The sequence below is a fragment of the Camelus bactrianus genome, chromosome 4 (genome assembly GCF_048773025.1).
Source record: "Camelus bactrianus isolate YW-2024 breed Bactrian camel chromosome 4, ASM4877302v1, whole genome shotgun sequence".
In the NCBI taxonomy this organism is placed as follows: Eukaryota; Metazoa; Chordata; class Mammalia; order Artiodactyla; family Camelidae; genus Camelus; species Camelus bactrianus.
Window position 1 is genome coordinate 76,004,549 of NC_133542.1, and position 18,953 is coordinate 76,023,501.

The 18,953-nt window shown below is 60.7% G+C and overlaps 1 protein-coding gene across 5 annotated transcripts in view; it reads right to left on the reverse strand.

The window, feature by feature from the left end:
* Window positions 1–18,953, reverse strand: part of SARDH (sarcosine dehydrogenase) — a 63,158-nt gene that overhangs the window by 18,293 nt on the left and 25,912 nt on the right. For 4 of the 5 annotated variants that reach the window (XM_074362609.1, XM_074362610.1, XM_074362611.1 and 1 more), the window contains exons 13-18: window positions 16,606–16,689; window positions 14,600–14,713; window positions 9,550–9,688; window positions 9,309–9,422; window positions 4,838–4,985; window positions 1,420–1,513 (exon numbers count right to left, since the gene is read on the reverse strand). In XM_074362609.1, coding sequence (XP_074218710.1) covers window positions 1,420–1,513; window positions 4,838–4,985; window positions 9,309–9,422; window positions 9,550–9,688; window positions 14,600–14,713; window positions 16,606–16,689 — 693 coding nt within the window. The remainder of the gene's footprint in view (window positions 1–1,419; window positions 1,514–4,837; window positions 4,986–9,308; window positions 9,423–9,549; window positions 9,689–14,599; window positions 14,714–16,605; window positions 16,690–18,953) is intronic. The other variant, XM_074362613.1, reaches the window with a different exon arrangement.

The following is an 18,953-nucleotide window of genomic DNA, read 5'->3' on the forward strand; positions in this document are numbered from 1 at the left end:
ACTCCTCCCACCTCCAGCCGCTCTGCAGGCCAGGGCCGTGCTCCCCACTGATGGCCCTTAGCACTTGCCCCCCAAAACCCCCCAGATGAACAAGAAGGAAGTAAGGGGGGGAGGTGCCCCTGAATCCGGCTGTCTGTCCAGTCACCTCCCCCTGAAGGCCGCGTCTGTTATTGACAGGTATTCGTGTGCTTTTTATGATTCATTCTCTGGGTGGCCCCTGGGAGGTCCATCCAACCTCTCTGAGCTCCGTTCGGGGTAACATCATCCTGGGGGCTTCCTACATCAAGAGCTGAGGTAGGGCCCCGCTCAGTGCACCTGGCCGTGGCGGCCACCAGCGAGACCGCACACCTGTGACCAGGGTAATCGCAGAACCTCTCTCTGGCAGCTCTGCCCCGGTGGTTTCTGGCTGTCACCTCTGGGGGTGCTCCTGGCATCGTGTGGGTGCCGGCCGCGGATGGTACTCAACACCGTGCGATGCCCAGGACGGCCCCCAACACACACATCCATTCCAAAGCGCCGGCTGTGCTGAGGCTGCTGAGCCCTGGGACGGCCGCGTCCACGCTGCCGCGAGGATCGAGCGGGACGGGCCACGTGAGTCTCGTGCTCGGAACCGTGCCTGGCGCCTCGCGAGCCCCCACTGGCAGCGGCTGTTACTTTCCCCGTCTGCTCCTCACCTCGGCCTCGGGAAGGCAAGGTGGAGATCGTGATCCTTCTTTTCCAAAAAGGACAGCGAGGCCCAGGAACAGGCTGTGCTGACCCAGAGCTGGACCCGGAACCCTGGCCCCAGGGGCACTGAGGACGCGAGGTCCGCTAGACCCTGACGCAGTCCAGTCTCAGAGGCTTCCGGTCCAGGGACCTGGCCTTTCTGGAGTGGGAGACGGGCGGGGGAGCTCCCGGCGCCCGGGGGTGCGCCCCAGCAGCCCCTCCCCACTCCCACAGCGTGGGGGCGGGAGGAAACACTCCGGAAAGACCAGCTGTCTCCTCAGGGGACGCGCAGGCGGCTGGAGCCGCTTAATTGCTGGCTGGCCCCACCTTGTCATCTCCACGGAGGCGCAGGAAATACCCTGATCTGGGAGGGTGTGCCCCGGGCCTCCGAGGACAGGACACTGGGCGGCTGTCCAGGTGGCCCGGCCAAGGCCACCTCCCCTGGCAGAAGCTTGGGACGGAGCCCCCCAGCGTGTGCCAGGCACCCACGGGGCACAGGAGATGCCTGACTTTGACCCCTATTCCTCCTCTGAGACCCCAACAGCCAGTAGGCCGGACCATCTGGTCCTCACTTCACAGTAGGGAACCAAGGACCAGGGAGGGCACAGGCTCTGAAGTCCCAGCCCCGGTTTGTTCCCTGACAGCACACTGCTGCCACCTGCAACCCACTGCTGCCACCCGCAGCCCAGGGCACAGCGGCCCGCTGGGACCTACCAGCTGCCCGGCGGCTCTCACCAGCTTGTGGGTAGAGAAAGGGAAGGCCTCGTTGCTCAGATCTGCATCAAGCACTTCTTGGAGAATGGCCCGGCTGTGAGCAAGAACAGAGTCAATCAGTCAGTCAGTCAACAAACACTTGCCGAGCACTCCTGGGTGCGTGCCCTGGGCAGGGGAGGCACTGGGGATACAGCTGTGAGCAGGACAAGTCCTGTCCTCACGGGCTAGACCAACAACAAACACACTGCCAAAAGCACACCGAGAAGGAGATGCACCAAAAATCCAGCCAGATAAAGCACCTTCAGCGGGAACAGTGGCAGGAGCAGTCGAGCCCTGGGCAGAGACCAGGCTCAGAGGTGAGCTCTCGCAGGCTCTCCTTTCTCGATGACCTAGGGCAGCTCTCTAACCGTCTAACACCCTCCAAGCCACAGGCCCCCGAGGGCAGGGGCTGCTCCCCTCCGCTCCCGGGCCCCACCGAGCCTGGCATAGAGTCTGGTCCCCGTGCTTGACAGGTTACCCGAAACCTCTCGGTGTCCATGGACACCTTCACTTCCTGGGCGCCTCCCTTTGTCTCCCTCCAGGCCTTAGTTCACTCTTGCACCCTCCACATTCCCGCCAGATTCCCATGTCCCTGCGTGACCGTTTGCTATCCTACAGGTCTTGGCTCAGCTGTCACCTCCTACAAGCAGCCCTCGCTGACTCCCTGAGTCGGGGTCAGGTGCCCCTCGTCTGGGCCCTGCAGTCCTAACACGTCTCCTGCCAGGGTCCCTCTCACACTGGTTGTACTTGTCCCCACTGACCCAGGAGCTCCCCGCCAGCAGGGCCCCTATCCTGACGTGCCCGTCACAGACAGGGCACTCAGTCAGCAGGACCAACTGAAAACAGGCTGGCTTTGTACCACAGGACTGGCTCCCCGTTGGCAGGAGGCAGCCCCCCCATTTCTGCCTCGCAGGGGTCCCAGCAAGTGCCCAGAAATGCTTCTGACTGTAATCCCCGCCCCCACGGTGCCGGGAGCCGCCCACCCACGCCGGCCCGAGCTGCCCAGCGCGCTGCAGTGTGCCAGGATCCTTATGTAACACCCTCGGCACCCACGTGGTGCTGGCCCCCAGAGAACCCATACCCAGTTTTTAAGATGCGCGTCCTCTCTGCGGCCCTGGGTGGCTGGGGCCAGGGCTGCTCCCCTGTCTTCTCTGCTGCGGGGGGGGGGGTAGGAAGGAGGCTGGAGCTGCCGCCCAGGGCCAGTGTGGCCTCAGCAGCCCCGGGTACCCCAGCTCCGGCAGGTCTGCTGAGCTCGGGTCGGGGTGCAGGAGGCTGTCCCTCCCCCAGGGGGCAGCAGGTGGCGCTGGAGGGCACAGGCTCCCGGTCAGAGACCAGGTTCAGCTCCAGCTCCTCGACTCACCCCCGACCCCCACCGAGGCTCGGTCCCCACCCCTGCTCCATGAGGACAGTGAGGCCACCTAGCAGGGCCCTTGCAAAGGAGGAATCTGCTAGAAAGCACATGCCAGACGCCTCGGCACTAACACTCGTAACAGTGACCCCTGACTTCCGCGTTGTCCCCAAGGGCCAAGGGCGGCCTCTTGAGCTCAGGTTAACTAAAATAAAAAATTCTGTCTCAGCAGCCACATTTCAAGGGCTCAACGGCCACACACGGCTCTTTGGCTACCGTGCTGGACCATGCGTTATGGAATGTTTCCAGAAAGTTCCATCGCACAGCAGGTCATGTAGCCTGTCCCACGGCCCAGGCACTGTGAGAAATGCTTCCCACATGACAACTCAGAAAGCCGAGCCCTCAGCAGCCGTGCTGGTAACATTATTATTCGTACGAGAAACTTTGGGTTATTTTTGAAAGGAGAGGACAATTTGGAGGAGAAAGTTAAGAAATTACCAGGAAGAGGAGCGCTTGTCTTCCTGCCCTGACAGCCGTCACTCGCCGCCCTCCCGGGGCAGCTTATAATGAGGCTGGGAGAGCCTGGCCTGTCCCCCCCGGGGGCCACGCCTTGATCTGTCTGTCTGGCGCCCTCTCTCTCCCTTGCTCACCTGCCTCCCCCAAACCAAAAATAGCCCACTCCCTTCCCAAGGTCGCCGTGGCAATGAAGCTGAGGCTTCCGAGGCTGGGCCTTGATTGGAGAAGCCTGGACCGCCACCCCATCAGCCCAGGGATGAATTCACCCCGGGGGGAAACGGACCCGCCCCCACAGGACCGGGCGCGTCCTCCGGGCCAGGCCAGGGCGAGTGCGGTCCCTGCATTACTTCACTGCCCTCCCTCCATCTGCAGCCAGAGGCCTCTGCCCCTCTCCACACGTCCCATTCTTCTCCTCCCGTCCTTCCTCGGCACGTTCCCACCCAGCCATCCCTCAGGTGACTCTCATCAAGTCCACAGGAGCCACCGAGCTGCCAGACCCAGTGGTCAGTTCTCAGTCTTCGTTCCACTGGACCCACTGACCACCCAGACACAGCTCATCATGCCCTCCTCTGAATCCCTGAGGATTCAGAGGCCCTTGAGTTTCGTCACACACCTGCCGGCCTCCTGCCCCCAGCACGGCGTCAAGACCCGTTCAGGCCCAAGCCCAGTGACGGCCTCCTCTGCTCAGTCTCCTCGCCAGGGGGAGCGGCCTCTGGGCCCGCAGGCTCTCGCCTCTGCTGCCCTCTGAGCTCCTCTCCTACGGCCCCGGCCTCACTGCTTCACCTCCTGCCACAGGGTTTCGCGTGTGCTGTTTCCGCTGCCTGAAACACTGTCCCTTCAGAGAGCTCCAGGGCTTGGTCCCTCATTTCCTCCAAAGTCCCCTTGGTAGATGTTGGTTTTCACGAGAAGCCTGAAGTCCAACCGTGATTCTGCTCATCCTTTCAGCAAGCGTGTACTGCGTGCCTGCCACGTGCCTCTGGGCAAAGAGCTGCACACGCAAAGCCAGCTACAGCTCCAGCCCAGGGCCCGGCAGGGCCCTTCCGGGGCCTGAGTCCCCGTGCTTGGGACCACAGCTCAGTAAGTACTTGTAGAATGAATTAGTGAGTGAATGATCATCTGTAGACCTAGTCGTTGGAGGTACTGGGGGAGGAGAGGTGACCTCTCAGGGTAGAGCATCGTTCCCAGCCCAGGTAGCAGGTGGAGCCCCCGTGGGCTCTGCCCACTTGGAGATGGCAGACGCGCTTCCTCGACTGTATCGACCATCTGGAGACACACCTGCTGGCCCTTTCGTGGCCCCGAATCCTCGGACGCCGATTCTCAGTGAGGCTCAGGCTCCTCACGCTGATGGCTTTCTGCACCCTAGTGCTCTGAAAAGCACTACCCGGAGTGGCCTCTCTGGGGTCACGAGCGCACTTAGCTGACAACAACGCTCCATTCGGGGCCAGTAAGTGGTTCTGCCCCGGGCCCCAGGTAGAGGGCCCAGGGGCACCGAGGTGCTGGCTCCTCTCTCCTCACCTGGCCGGGCCCTGGACGCTGATCAGGCCCAGGTCCTCGGAGCTGTCGATGAGCTGGCACCGGAACTCCCGGTCCTGCAGCACCGTGGTGATGTGGGACCAGTTGTGCTGGGCCACAGCCCCGCCCACGGCCAGGTAGTAGCCGTCCCCTGGAAGAGAAGCACCCGGACTTAGCGCAGCACTGCGGGACGGGGCAGGCGGGGCAGAGGGGGCGGCCCGAGGCCTCCGGGCGGAGACAACAAACGCTCTTTCCTTGAAAGTGAACCACAAAGGCCCAAACACGGTGACCCTCCCGAGGGGCCCAGGATTCTCACGGCCCGCAGGACGAGCTCCCCTGAGGGCCGCACAGGCCAAGGGAGCATTTTTCTGGGAGAGTCTGAGGCTTCCTCCCACTTCTCAAAGGGTCTGTGATCGGAAAGGGCGAGAGCTCCCAACGCCGGCACGCCATGGGGAGATTCTGCGACGTGCCTCAGCCACCAGTGCTGGGGGACCTTGAACAAGTCTCTTCTCCACTCTGAACCTCGGCGTCCTCACCAGCTCCCATTTCACTCCATAGCCCCATGGCCCCGGTCTCTGGGCCCCCCACCTTGGCCCATATGGGGGCCAATGCTGGTCCGGGGCTTTACAGGAAATACCCCGTTGATCCTCCCCAGGAGGCTGACACTCAGCACCACCCTCAGGATTTAGAAAAGGAGACTGAGGTTCAGAGAAGTCACATGGTGGAAGAAGGTTGGCCCCTGTCCAGCTCTGAGTCCATGGCCTACGGAGCACTCACTGGGCCACACTGCCCCTGGGGTACTGCTGAGCAGAGGGCAGCCCACCTCCACTCGGCACCCTGGGAGAGCCGCTGCCCCGGGAGCTGTGACCTCAGAGAGCTGCGTGGCCCTGGACCTGTCCTGAAGCTTCTCTGAGCCTCCACAATCTCATGTGCAGCTGGGGGTTCGTTAGTGTACCTCATCTGTAGAGACGTTGTGGGATCAGCCACTGTGTGTGCCCTGGGCGGGCTCTCACTGGTCACTCCCCACGATCTGGTGGACGGGGCAGCCCAGGAGGGACTTCCTCCCTCTCCACTTCCTACGTACCTCATATCCACCCCCCTCATCCGGCTTCCTCTTTCCTTCCTGCCTGCCTTGTTCCATCAGGGCTCCCCATCCCGGAGTGATGGTACCCAGGCAAGCCCTGACTTCCCAGTCCTGGCTTCTCCATCTGCACGATGGGAATGAGACCAGAACCCCTCACAGGGCTGCTGGGAGGACCTGAGGAGCTCCCTTGGCACAGGGCGTGCAGCCTGGGGCTCGGGAACCGGGAGCCGGGATGGTTACGCACTGGGATGCCCGCCCCCTCCCAGGGGTCCGGTCCTGCTGGAGGACTGCTTCTCTCAGCCTTCAGCGCCATTCGCTCCGGGCTCCCCGTGGGCAGGCCCAGTGCCAGCCCTCAGCCCACTCTGGGCAGAGCCAGTGGGCACCAGCGGGAAGTGGGCAGCAGCCCAGGGGAGGGTCCGGAGTCCAGAGACTCCTGCCTGGGCACCTTCCCCACATCGGCACCTCCCCTCAAGGCTCCCACAGAGGCGAAGCAGCCATCACTGTGACAGTAGGTATAACCAAAATAGACATGCCTCTCTTTCCTTCTCCAGCAGGGGAGGGGGCAGCTGGTAGCAGAGCTGGGGATGGGGGGCACAGACCGAGCGCACAGGGCCTCTGCTCTCTCCCCAAGAGCACTCATTGGCCGGGATCTGATGGGAGGTCCTGGAGCCAGGATGGGCCAGGCCACCCCACCAGGAAGCTTGGAGCTGGGAACCCTTTGTCTTCTGCAACCCAGGGTCCCATCAGCACCAGCCGGGGAGGCACAGAAGAGCTCAGCTTTGCTGTCAGCATCCAGCTGAGATCCCAGTAGGAGCTCCAGTCATCCTCCTGCCCGGTTTAGGCAAGCCCGGGGACATTCCTGACCTTGTCACCCTGTGTTCCATGTGCTCCTCTGTTCCCTCAAGCCTGCCTGTCCATCCAGACCCAACTCAGAGGCCAAAAAATTGAGCTGGTCTCAAAAGAATCCCCTACTCCCTGGGCTGGGGGCTCTTACAGGACGTTGACTTCTGGACACCTACTAAGCGAGCCTCCAGCCGCATCCTCTGCCCCAGCCCCCGCCCCCCCCCAACACATGCCATGGCTCCCAGGTAGCCCCTCCGGCCTGCAGCCATCCCAGACCCCTCCCAGGAGGACGTGAGAGTTACTGAGGCCGCCCGGCTCCAGACAGATGGCAGCTGGTGGACCTGGCCTCCTCTGGGCAGCTGTCCTTTATCCAGAACACCCCAAGTGCCAGGTCCTGAGGTCAGCAGTCAGCCGGGTCCAGGTGCAGCCCACAAGGTGGAGAGGCGGTCAGGGGGCAGAGACTGCAGGCTCCAGGCACAGGCTGGGAACTGTGTGCTGTGGACTTTATTTTGTGCATTTCAGAACTGTGGGAATGTTTCCCACGGGCATGTATTCCTTTTGTGATACAAAATCCTACCCAAAATCATGCTTAGGACGGACAACCGCGTCATTTACAACCTTGATCAGATGTGAAACGCCACATCCTCTCCACTTACTGGTGATCGGATCTAACAGGCATAATGAACAAATGTATAAACACGCATAGTTAGTGGACACGTGGCTTCACAGCAGGACTGGTACCGCTTTTCCTTAAGGCTGAACATAAAACAGGTCCACACCCCGGTTTTCCCGTGTTTAGCGGTGAACGTGGGACCTCCAACACACCCCAAGAGCACCAGGCTTTCCTCGTCACCCACCTTGGCCCTGGCAGGCCAGGACCCCGCCACGTGCCAGCCGCCCACCAGGCAACGTTTGACTGCATCAGAGGCGCCAGATTCTAGAACAGCTCCTGTCCCGTTTGCTTTGCCTACCCCTCACCTCGGAGCCTGATCTTCCCCAGCCTGGCAGGATGTGATCCTCAAAATCTCGGGGCCAGGATTCCACTGGAGTCACCAGGGAGGGCACATGGTGGCGCATCCTTGGGCGGCGGCTCAGCCCACAGATGCTCTGGTGACAACTTCCCCTTGTGTGGGGACTAGTTTTCCAGGTGGGGAAACTGGGGCTCAGGGAGGCTGCTCCCCAGCCCTCCTGGGCCTCCAGGCTCTGGCTCAATCCCCCGTAGCGGCTCAGAGAGAGAAGGACCATTTGCGTCCACTTGGGTAAACTGAGGCTCAGAGAGGGGCCACGGAGTCAGGCAGCAGCAGAGCAGGACTCTGGGGGCCAGCACCCTCAGTGCGGTCCCTCTGTTCTGTCTCCCCAGCCGGACGCACTCTCTAAGGATGGCAGCCGTGGCTGGGCCTGGGCCTCCCCTCTCCTGGGGGGTGAAGACCAAACAAAGCTCCCGCTGGCCCTTCTGCAAACAATCCCTGCTGACCTCCCTGCCCAGCTCTCCACAGGCACTGCCCTTGTCCTTTCTAGCCAACGACTCCTGCCCAGCCCTCTGGGGCCCAGGCCGGACGTCAGCTCCCCCCAGGAAGCCCTCCTCATCCTGGCTCACCCGCTCCCCATGGCCTCCCGTAACCCGTGCTCTTGTCCATCGCCTCGCACTCCCACCCGGGGCTCTATTGCTTCTTCCGCACCTTCCTCTCCCAGGGCCCAGGCCAGACCTTGCCCCCCAAGGCCCAGGGGACCCTGACTTCGTCCCTCCGAGGACACAGCTAAACGGCCAGCAGTGCTGAGCCAGGCCTGGAGTTGGGGTCACCAGGATTCCCGGATGGGCCGACTATGGCCCTTCCCCCGATGGCACAGCTCAGCCACACGGAGAGCCGCACGGTCGGCAGGGGTGCCCAGGGCCCCTTCCTGGAGGCTGTCTGTGAATCTCCTCACCTCTCTTCTTCCCTAACGGAGCCAGGTGACAGCACTAGAGACCAGGTTGCCCCCACGTGAACCAAGGGGTAGGTTCCGGGAGGCGAAGTGATGGGAGTCAGACCCAGCCCCGTGCAAACGAGGGATATGGCACTGAGCTCCCCATCACAGGGGGCAAGCAAGCAGAAGCAAAGGGCGGTCTGGGTGTCAGCTTGGGCACAGAGCTGGATGTCTCCTCGGGACCTGCCCCAGCCTGAGACTGGGAGTTACACGGGACCCGGCAAAGCCCGTCCAGCACAGGTGTCAGCGGCAGAAACGAGCTAAGCTCTCTGAGTGGGAGGCACGGCCTTATCCTTGGCCCACGCTGCTCCTGGCAGGAGAGCTGAGCACGCCTGCGCTGTGGCAGCTCCAAAACACCACGGTACGGGCAGGTTCAAAGGCGTAATCACTGGGCCCCTGGAGCCCAGCAGCGCGGCCTGAACAAAGGCTGCACTCAGCCTGAAAAGAAACCGCCAATCTCCCAGGCCCTGAGAGCAGCAGGCACACGGGCGGTCACAGAGCGGCCCCTCCCTGTCCATCCCGCCTCACCGAGCGGGGCTGCAGTCACGGCGCTGCTGGGCCCACGCACGGGGCATCTCTTACCTTCAAAGGCAGGGGCCAGCGGGGAGGCCTGGGGGCCGGGGGCCAGGCGGCTGACGGTCAGGTCGCTCTCAGTGCCGCCCTGGTGGTTCAGCATGCAGGTGTACACTGTCGTGCCTGGGGGCAGGAGGAAGACCCCAGAGGAAGGGAGCTGCTGAGCAGGGCGGCCCCGCAGCACAGGGTAACCCCTGGCAGGATGCCCTGGTGGGGCGGCCTCATCTGAGTGCGCCTCCCGGCTCCGTACCTGGGGGCCGGCTGACGTCGGCCGAGAAGAGCCAGTCGGCAGCCATCCTCGCGTCTGGGCCCACCAGGTAGAACTTCCCGAAGTAGGACATGTCGAACACGGCGGCCGCCCCTCTGCAGGCCAGGCACTCCTTCTTGATCTGAAAAGTTCCATAAGTGGGGTGCTGTGGGGCTCTGGGACCTGCTGCCCCCAGGACTCTGGGGCACGGGCTGTTGGCTGCACACCTCCCCTCCAGCTCTACTGCACCGTAACCACTCTCCTCAAGCACAGGGGCCGCTCTCCAGGGTGGACCAGAAGCCGTAAAGCAAGATGAGACATTCAAGAGGGTCACAATCATACACAACATGGGGGGAGGGCATGGCTCAGAGGTAGATGCATGCTTAGTGTGCATGAGGTCCTGGCTTCTATCCCCTGTACCTCTGTAAAAAAATACAATAAAATAAAAATAAACCTAATTACCTCCCTGCCCCCTCCCAAAAAAAACTACTGAAGAAAGAATTTTTAAAAAGTCATACAAAATACGTTCTTCAACCACAGTGGAATGAAATTAGGAATCAACAGCAGAAGGAAAATGGGAAAATTCGTAAGTAAGTGAAATTAAACAACGTGCTCCTAATCAGTGGATCAAAGGAAAGGACCTCATCAGGGGACTTAGAAACACCGGGGACCCTGACAGTGAGAGCACCGCGTGTGCGGACTGACGGCACGGCGCCAGCACCTCCCTCTCCACTTTGAGGAACTAGAAAAGGAAAGCAAATGAAACCCAGTGCAGGCAGAGGAGAGAAACAATAGAGATTAGAAAGGAAATAAATGAAATCTCAAAAAGCGGAGAATAGCAGCAGAAGTAAACACTGTGACCTTGGGAAGGTCAACAAAACAGGCAAACCAGCTAAACTGACCAAGGGAAGGCAGGGAAGGCTCAGCACGCTGAGATCAGGAGCGAAGGAGGGCATGGCTGCCCAACCCATGGGAACACAGAGGCCTCAAGGAACACCGTGAGCATCCGATGAGACGGAAAATGTGACACCCGAAACCCACAGCTACTGAAACTGACCAAAGAGGAAACAGAAAGTCGGAATCGTCCACAACAGAAAAGAGACTTCCTGGGTGATTCACCCGCCACTTCACCCATGAAGCCCCGCCCCAGGAGGCTTCACTGGTGAATTTTACCAAACAGTCAAAGGGGAATCAACACCAAGTCTTCATAAACTCGTCCCGTAAGGCCAGCATTGCCCCGATGCCAAAACCAAACACCCGTAAGGAAACAACACACCAGTGTCCCTCACGCACATAGATACAAAGAAACCTCACCAAACTCCAGCAGAGTGAATCCAACGCCGCATCTAAAGGCTCACGCACCATGATCACGTGGGGTTCACCCCGGGGATGGGGGGCCGGCTCACCACCCACATATCAATCGATGGAATGCGTCGTGTTACAGACATGAAGACAGAAGCCACACGATCGCATCTCAGCTGACGCGGGAAAAGTGTCTGACAAAATCCAACACCTTTCAGGATAAAAATTCAAGCAAACTAGGGGAAAAGGGAAATTCCTCCACCTGCAGGAAGTCATGACCAGAACCCCAGAGCTGCCGCACTCGGCGGTGAGAGACTGAGCGCTCCAAGATCAGGATGACAGGGCCGTCTGCTCTCTTCAGTTCCATCAACGCTGCCCTGGAGGTCCCAGCTCAGCAATTAGGCACGAAGGCGGACGGAGAAGTACCAGGAGAGGAGAAGCAGCAGCACGATGGTCCCTACGGGCAGATGACACGCTCTTGCGTGTGAAACCCTGAGGAGGCCACTGGAAGCTACTATGAGCAGTAAAACAGTTCAGCCGAGCTGCAGGATGCAGGGCCAATATACAGCCAGCAAAAAAACGATTGTCTTTCGATGCACCAGCGGTGGACTGTCAACAAAATTAAGAAAACCACTCCACTTACATCACCAGGAAGACATTTTAGATGCTTGCAAACAAACCTAACAGAAGTCCACACTTGTGCTCTAGAAACGAGAAAACTTCTGGAAGAAATTAAAGAAGACTTAACTGAACAGAAAGCCACCCCACGCTTATGAAACAAGGACTATTGACAAGATGACGGTTCTCTCTGAACTGACCTGCAGATTCAGCACAGTCCCTGCCAAAACCTCAGCTGGCTCCTTGGCAGAAGTTGACAAGCTGATCCTACAATTATATGGAAATGTAAGGGACCCAGGACATTCAAAGCAATCTTAAAAAAAAAAAAAAAAGAATAACAAACATGGAGGACTTATTGCAAAACTTACTACGAAGCTATTATAATCAAGACGGAGTGGTAGTAACATACGGACAGACACATATAGCCCAATGGACTAGAACTAAGAGTCCAGAAATAAACTCTCACGTTTACGGTCAGCTGATTTTTCACAAGGATGCCAAGGCAGTTCAGTGGGGAAAAGGACAATCTTCAACACATGGTGCTGCGACAACTGAACAGCCCCCTGCAAGAGAGGAAGGTGGGCCCCTTCCCCACATCACACACAGCATTTAACTCAAAGCGGATCACAGACCTCATTACAAGATTTACAACTACACAGCTCCGAGGAGAAAATACAGGAGTAGGTCTTTGTAACCTGGGTTAGGAAATGCCTGCTTAAATATGGCCCCCAAAACACGGGGGGACAAAAGGGAAAAATGCAGAAGTTGTACTTCGTCAAAATTAAGAACTTTTGTGTTGCGAACAAGATTACTAAAAAAGTAAAAAGAACGGGAGAAAGTATTTACCCGTCATACATCTGACGAGAACTCTCACAGCTGAATACAGGGCAGATGACCCGCTTACAAGTGAGCAAACTCTCTGAACAGGCGTTTCCCTGAGGACCATCTCCAAACAGCTAACGCAGCACATGAAAGGTGCTTGGCACTGTTAGTCATCAGGGACATGCAGCCCCAGACGGCGAGCCGCCGTCTCACGCCCACGAGGATGGCTCGAATCAAAGAGACAGTTAAGTACCAGTGCTGGTGAGGGTGGGCAGGCTGGAAGCGCACACCCGCGGACGGGAATGTAAAACGGTGCGGCCACTTTGGAGAACAGTTGGCACTTCCTCAGAATGTTAAACACAGAGTCACCAGGTGACCCAGCCCTCCCTCTCCTGGACGTGCACCCCGAGAGACGCTAGCATTCGTCTAGACACAGAAACTGGTACACACATCCTGTAACAGCGTTATTCACCAGAGCCAAGTTTAACAACTCAGATGTTCATCCACGGACCAACAGACACAGAAAAAGTAATACATCGTGTGATGGAATGTTGTTCAGAACAAGTAGGGACGACGCATTGATGCATCGTAAAACATGGATGGCCCTTGAACGCACCACGTTCAGTGAAAGGAGCCGGTCACCAAAGACCACCGCTGCGCGAACCCGTTCCCTGGGCTGTCCAGGCGAGGTTAGCCCACAGGGACACCAAGGAGATCAGTGCCGGGAGGCGGGCTGGGCTGAGGAGGGGCAGTGACTGCCGACAGGTGCAGGGTTCTCGCGGAGGGGAGATGAAAACGTTCTAAAATTAGACTGTAGTGATGGCTGCGCAACGCCGTGCATAGACTGAAAACACTGGAGTGCACGTCTGTGAGTATATCCCAGTAAAGCTGGTCTGTTTTTTTAAGAACTCGTCATCCATCCTCACTTCCCTCCACACTGCGTGCGAACGCCGCGGCCCTGTTTCCAAGGTCTTCTGCTGTCCACCTGCTTTTTCTGCTCGGTCTTCCCTTGCAATGCCACAAGGCCACCCCCCTCTTTGCCCCAAACAGCTCACCCCACCACTGAGCAAGCATGCCAACCCCACTGTTCTTACTGAAAAAAATGACAGCAGCAAAGCTGCCACTTCCGGAGCACTGACTGTGTGTCCGGGGCCCGCCCAGCCCCCGCCGCCCCGGGGAACCTACACGGCCACCCGGGAGCAGCCGTTACGAGCAGCCCATACTCAGCATCCTCTGAGGCCCAGTGCGTGATCTGCTCAGGGGTGCACGGGTGGAACCGAGGGGGCCCTCCATCAGCGGGGCTGTGCAGCAGTGCCCGATGCCTAGAGGCCACCGTGCGCATCTGGCCCCACCGCGCTGGTTCCGCGATGCCGCGCCGGCAGGGGCAGGGAGCGAGCGGACGGTGAGTGTGTTCACTGCCCCGCGCGGTGGGTCAGGCAGCCCCCTGGCCGTTACACAGCACCGCACTCGGCCTGTGGGTCTGAGCCCCAAATGCTGCTACTCACCCCTCCCCGGGCACCACTGCCCTTTCTGGGCTCCCACCGCCCGCAGGCGTTGTGGGACCTGCTGGGGCTACAGACCGAACCCAAAGCAGCTCCCTGCCGCCTCTCGTCTACCCGGGCTGGGGAGCTGCCAACGCCGAGCACAAGCGCGTGCTTCAGGCTTCGGGATTGCTGAGGCGCGTGTGCGGGGGTGGGATGCAGCCACGAAGCCAAGTTGGCACCCCCTCCGGGCTCCCACATCCTCGAGGGCCAGAACCTCCCGCACGTCTTGGAAGCCGCGGGTGCGGAGGTGCCAGACGGAAACCCATTCATGCCTCCGAGAGGCAGCCCCCAGGGACGCCTGCGCTGTGGACAACTGTGCCTCCACTTCCCTGGCGGGAGCCCCTTCCCCTACGCCTTTACGAGAGCAAGCTTTGGAGGAGAGCCTGGCTCCTTTCCTTCAGGGTAATTTGTGCAGAATTTGGGGGAAATAAAACTGTGGGTCTTGTTCACAAAGTATTCAGTTTCAGGGCAGCAACAGCAGGGCGTTAACTCCAGCCCAGGGTGCGTCTGAGCAGGGGCCCCCCGTGCCTGCAGGGGCCCCACACCCGGAGGCTGGCCGGGCTGTCCTCCCGCCTCACCACGGACCCCCAGGCTGAGACCCTGGCTCCCCCCCACAGACACGAGACCCGGACTTCCCTGCCTCCAGCCGGCCGGGGTACGGGACACCGCGTGCTCTGCTCGGGGACCGCTTTACAAAGCAGCGGGGTGGCTCAGGGCAGATGCTGGCGTTTGCCTGCAGAAGCTGCGAGGGGTGGGGCGGGTCCTACCACGTCGTGGTGGGGCGGGAAGTCGAAGGTGTGCTCGGCCGCCAGCAGCCGGCCGTAGGCATAGTCCTCATGCGCCCGGTTCCCGTAGGCCCCGCAGTAGTCGTAAGGCAGCACCTGGGGAGGAAGTGGGGTCGGCAGCCGTCCTCCCCTCTCCCCCTCCCTCGGGACATCAAGGACCAGGACAAGGGCGGGGCGGTGGCGGGCTCAGGGGTTCCATCAACCTTGCACAAATGACACCGTAATCTCCGTGGTGGTGGGAAGGGCAGGCTGAGCCGGCTGGGGTCCCAGGAGGACGGAGCAGTGGGGGTGGGCTTGAGCGCGGAGAGATGGGGAAAGACGGGGCTGAAGGAGGCAGGGCCAGGTCGGCTGGGACCCTGAGGGGCCGAGCCACGGCTTCCGACTTAATGCCAAGGCGGTGGGATGAGACCCAGGGATCAGCTCGCGGAGGAAGAGGGCGACAGAGTTGGGGGTGGGGTAGCAGCAACGGTGGGTCCAGATGCTGTTGCCATGACGATCAGGGACCAGGTCCTGCTCTGAGCCAAGCCCTGCTCAAAGGGCCTCGCGCCCCTAAGGAGGGAGGGCCCTTCTACAGCTGAGGAAACAGAGGCTCAGAAAGACTGAAACTTGCCTCAGGTCAGAACCCTGACGGCCTGGACGACCCTGGGTGGGGGGCCCTGGAGGCTGGCTTCTCAGCCACCACTTGCCTTGGCCTCTCCCGCGCTCTGCCAGCTGCTCCCAGAGATGCCCAGAACCCAGCACGCCGCTCTCGGCCCTACTCCTGCTAGCGGAGGCCCTCCTCCTCCTCTTCCCAGCTCCCCACTCCTAACTCTGCCGGAAAAGCATGAGCAAGCCAGTCAATTCTCACCTCCCAGCAGGGCCGGCCCTGCCCAGTCTCCTTCGTGGGGGAGAGCGGGTATGAAGTTCTGAGTCAGGCCCCTCTGCTCCCTCAGCGTTCCCCTCCCCGGCTCAAGCCCTGGAGTCCAGGGACAGGCCTGTATGGAGTCTCTGCAGGAAGTCATCTCCCTGGCCCCCCAGGTGGCTCCCATGGGCCCCTGAGGCCCCTGCAGGGAAGTCCCGGCCTGCTCTCGCTCGGCCAGGGAGCCCTGGAAGTGGGGGCGTCCAGTCACCCGGGGCCCTGGACTCCCAGGACGGCTCCTGGGTGGGGGCTGCAAAGCCTGCCCATCCTGGGACCAAGGGTGCGTTCCTGATTCCTGCTCTGGCCTCGGCGGGCTGGCCACGGATCCTGAGGGAATTCCAGGGCAGGCCAGGATGGAGGTGGTGGGCTCTGCAGAGAGCTGCTCGGGGAGGGGTCTGCCCAGGCCCCTCCTCTCTGCCAACCCCGGAGGAGCAGAGGCCGAGGCCCGCAGGAGCTCTGGCCTCCACATCACCTGACAGGCCCTGGCACTTGCCTTGGGACACAGTTGCTATGGAGATGAGATAGGTTGCCCTGGAAGGCGACTGGTGAAAAATAGCAACGGGGAAGGGATTTTAATTTGTGCAAATCTGGATCTAGTGCTGTCCGCCTGGTTGGACCCGAAGCGTCGCATCACCTGCTCCAAGACCCCAGGCCGAGGGTTTCACAAGCAGGATGGTTTTGATAATTTTCTCTGAGAGTCTAACAGGCCCTGGGAGGCCCTGGGTGGAGGAGTGGGGCGCCCCCATAAGGGCATCCAGAGGCCAGGATGCAGTGAAACTCCAGCTTACAAACTAACACGTGGAATGCATAATTTTGTGCTAAATCCTCCCATTAACATTAACAGCTGCAGTTGCCAAAAATATCTGAACAAAATTATGAGAAGATGCTCTAATTTCTCCTGTAAACTGGGGGAGTCTTGTGCACGGCCTCCCCACTCTGGGACGCCGGCTTTCCCGGGCCCCTGGCCCGTCCGGCTCACTGAGCGCTGACCGCACAGCGGCCCCCTCGGGCGGGGAGGAGGGGGAGTGGGTGGGGGTCGAGGGCAAGGCCCCGTTGGTGGTGTGACCACTGGGCCCTGGGGCCTACTCACCGGCGCGGCGCCTTGGGGACTAAACCATCCCGGCCGCTCCCAGCCGTGCCGCTCCTGGAACACGCAGCCTCGCGCGAGGAGCTCCTGGGCGGGAAGGAGAGCAGGCACGCTCAGGCCTGGCTGGACCCAGAGCAGGGCAGGGAGTGAGCGGCGCCATCACCTTGTCCCCGGGGCAGAGGGCCAAGAGGTCCTGGCGCTCGGAACCAGGACCCACGCCCAGGCTCTGACTCCAGCCCCCAGCACCCCACTGTGCCCTCAAGAATCCCCAAAGTGCAGAATTAGCTTCTCTTAAGGACTGAATTGCATCTTCCCCCAATTCCTGTGTTGAAGCCCTAACCCCCCGTGTGACTGTGTTTGGAGAGAGAGCCTGTGAGGAGGGAATCAGAGTGAAATGCGGCCCTAAGGGTGGGGCCCAGATCCTGAAAGGAGAGGAGATGCCAGGGCTCACTCTGCTGGGAGGTGACACAGCGGGAAGGCGACCGTCCGAAAGCCAGGGACAGAACTCTCACCGGGACCGGTCAGCGGGCACCTCGACTCTGACACCCCAGCCTCCCAAGCAGAGAGAAATGAGACTCTGACGTCCAGCTCCCCGTCTGTGGGACCTGTCACGCCGCCTGAGCAGACTGGTGTTCCCTGTGACCCAGCAACGCCACAGCAGGTGCGCACCCAGGAGGAGCGACACCAGGGGGGTGTACAAGCCCACATGCACACGCGGCACAACAGCCAAGAGGGGAGGACAGCCCACTGAGTGGGGTCCACCCGCACGACGGGATGTTATCCGGCCTTAAAGAGGAAGGACGTCCGACACCTGCTGCCTTGGAGTTGAACCTCAAAAACAGCAGTGAGGAGCAGAAAGCAGTCACAAGAGCCTCGTGGTGCACGCGGCCTTTTATGTGACATGGCAGAGCAGGCCGGTCCGGAGACAGCAGCAGACTAGCGGCCTCCCCAGGCTGGGGGGGCGGGGGGGAAAGGGGAGTTTCTGCCTCACAGCTCCGGGGTTTCCTTCGGCGGCGATGAAAACTCTCTGCAACCAGACGGCGGTGATGCTTGTCCACCGTCATGAATGGACTTTATCCCCCTGAAGTGGGGACTTTAAAATGGTTAAAATGGCAGGTTTTATGTTACGTGTCCTTTAGCACAATAAAAAAATTCTAGCAGACACAGTAAAGTAACATTGTGGCAGATGTCTCTGAAAATATATTTGGTTTGGGGGAGAAAAGAATCTCGGCTGTCAGGTTTGGAAGGGCCCTGTGCTGGCACGGGGGTGTCCAGAGCCCAGGCAGAGGGGGCTTCGGGAGCTGAGTCTGGCAGGGACATTCAAGTGCCAGGACCTTTGGATGCCCGAGGCCGGGACGGCCTGCACCACCCCCTCCTCCCTGAGGACCACTGAGACCTGGAGGTGGAGGGGGCGTCAGGTCACGTGCCAACCGGTGACACCTGACACGTCCTCCCTGGGTGTCCGACGGGGTGGCAGCCAAGGACACAAAATCCACTCCCCTCCAGCGAGCGATGGAGACACGTCCACCCGAGACGAGTCACCTTTCCAAGGAGGGAAAACGGGGGAGCAGGCTCCACTACTTAACAAGACCCACGCCCCAAATGGGGTACCGCGAGGAAGAGGTGTGGAGGCATGGGCAGAGGCCCGTTCCTCGCCGGGGGCGGGGTGCTGCGTCCCCTCCGGGCAGCACCGCGCCGTGAGCAGCCGGTCTGAGCCCATCGCCTGCCGCTCCAGTGCAGCAGGCCCCGCGTTCCTTGGGAGGCCGCTGAGCTGCGGGGACGGCGCGGGCGGTTAAAGCCCGAGGCCACGTGGGGGCCCCAGGGTTCCCAGCTGGCCCTCTAGGCCAGGCCAAAGGGCAGAGCCGCCCAGGAGCCCAGGATGTCTCCGTCCTCGGGGGGCACAGCAGACCCCAGCCCCCCTGCCTCGAGTCCCAGTGGAGGAGGCTCCTTCTGCTTAAACGCCGCCTGCGCCCGAGCCTGCCCCCCTGTCTCCTGCTCCATCCATCCAGCCCACAGACGTTCCCTGAGCGCCTATCGAGAGCCTGTGCTCAGAGTGCCTGGGGCACAGCTCCTGTGGGCAGCGTCCTGGGAGAAGGTAAGCAAAGCCTAAAGCACAGGAGGAGGTGAGGGCAAGGAGGGGATGGGGGTGAATTGGGTTTAGAGGGGGGATGGGAGTGCAGGGAAGGCGCCTGGGGTGTCAGGGGCTTCGGAGACTACACAGGGGCAGGGCCCGGGAAGGGCACCTGATGATGGGTTTCACTGCATAAGCAGAAGTTCACCAGGGAGGACCGACACCCCAGGCAGGCTCCACAAGCAGGCGCAGGTCTCCCCAGCCCGCTGCTGTCTGGCCA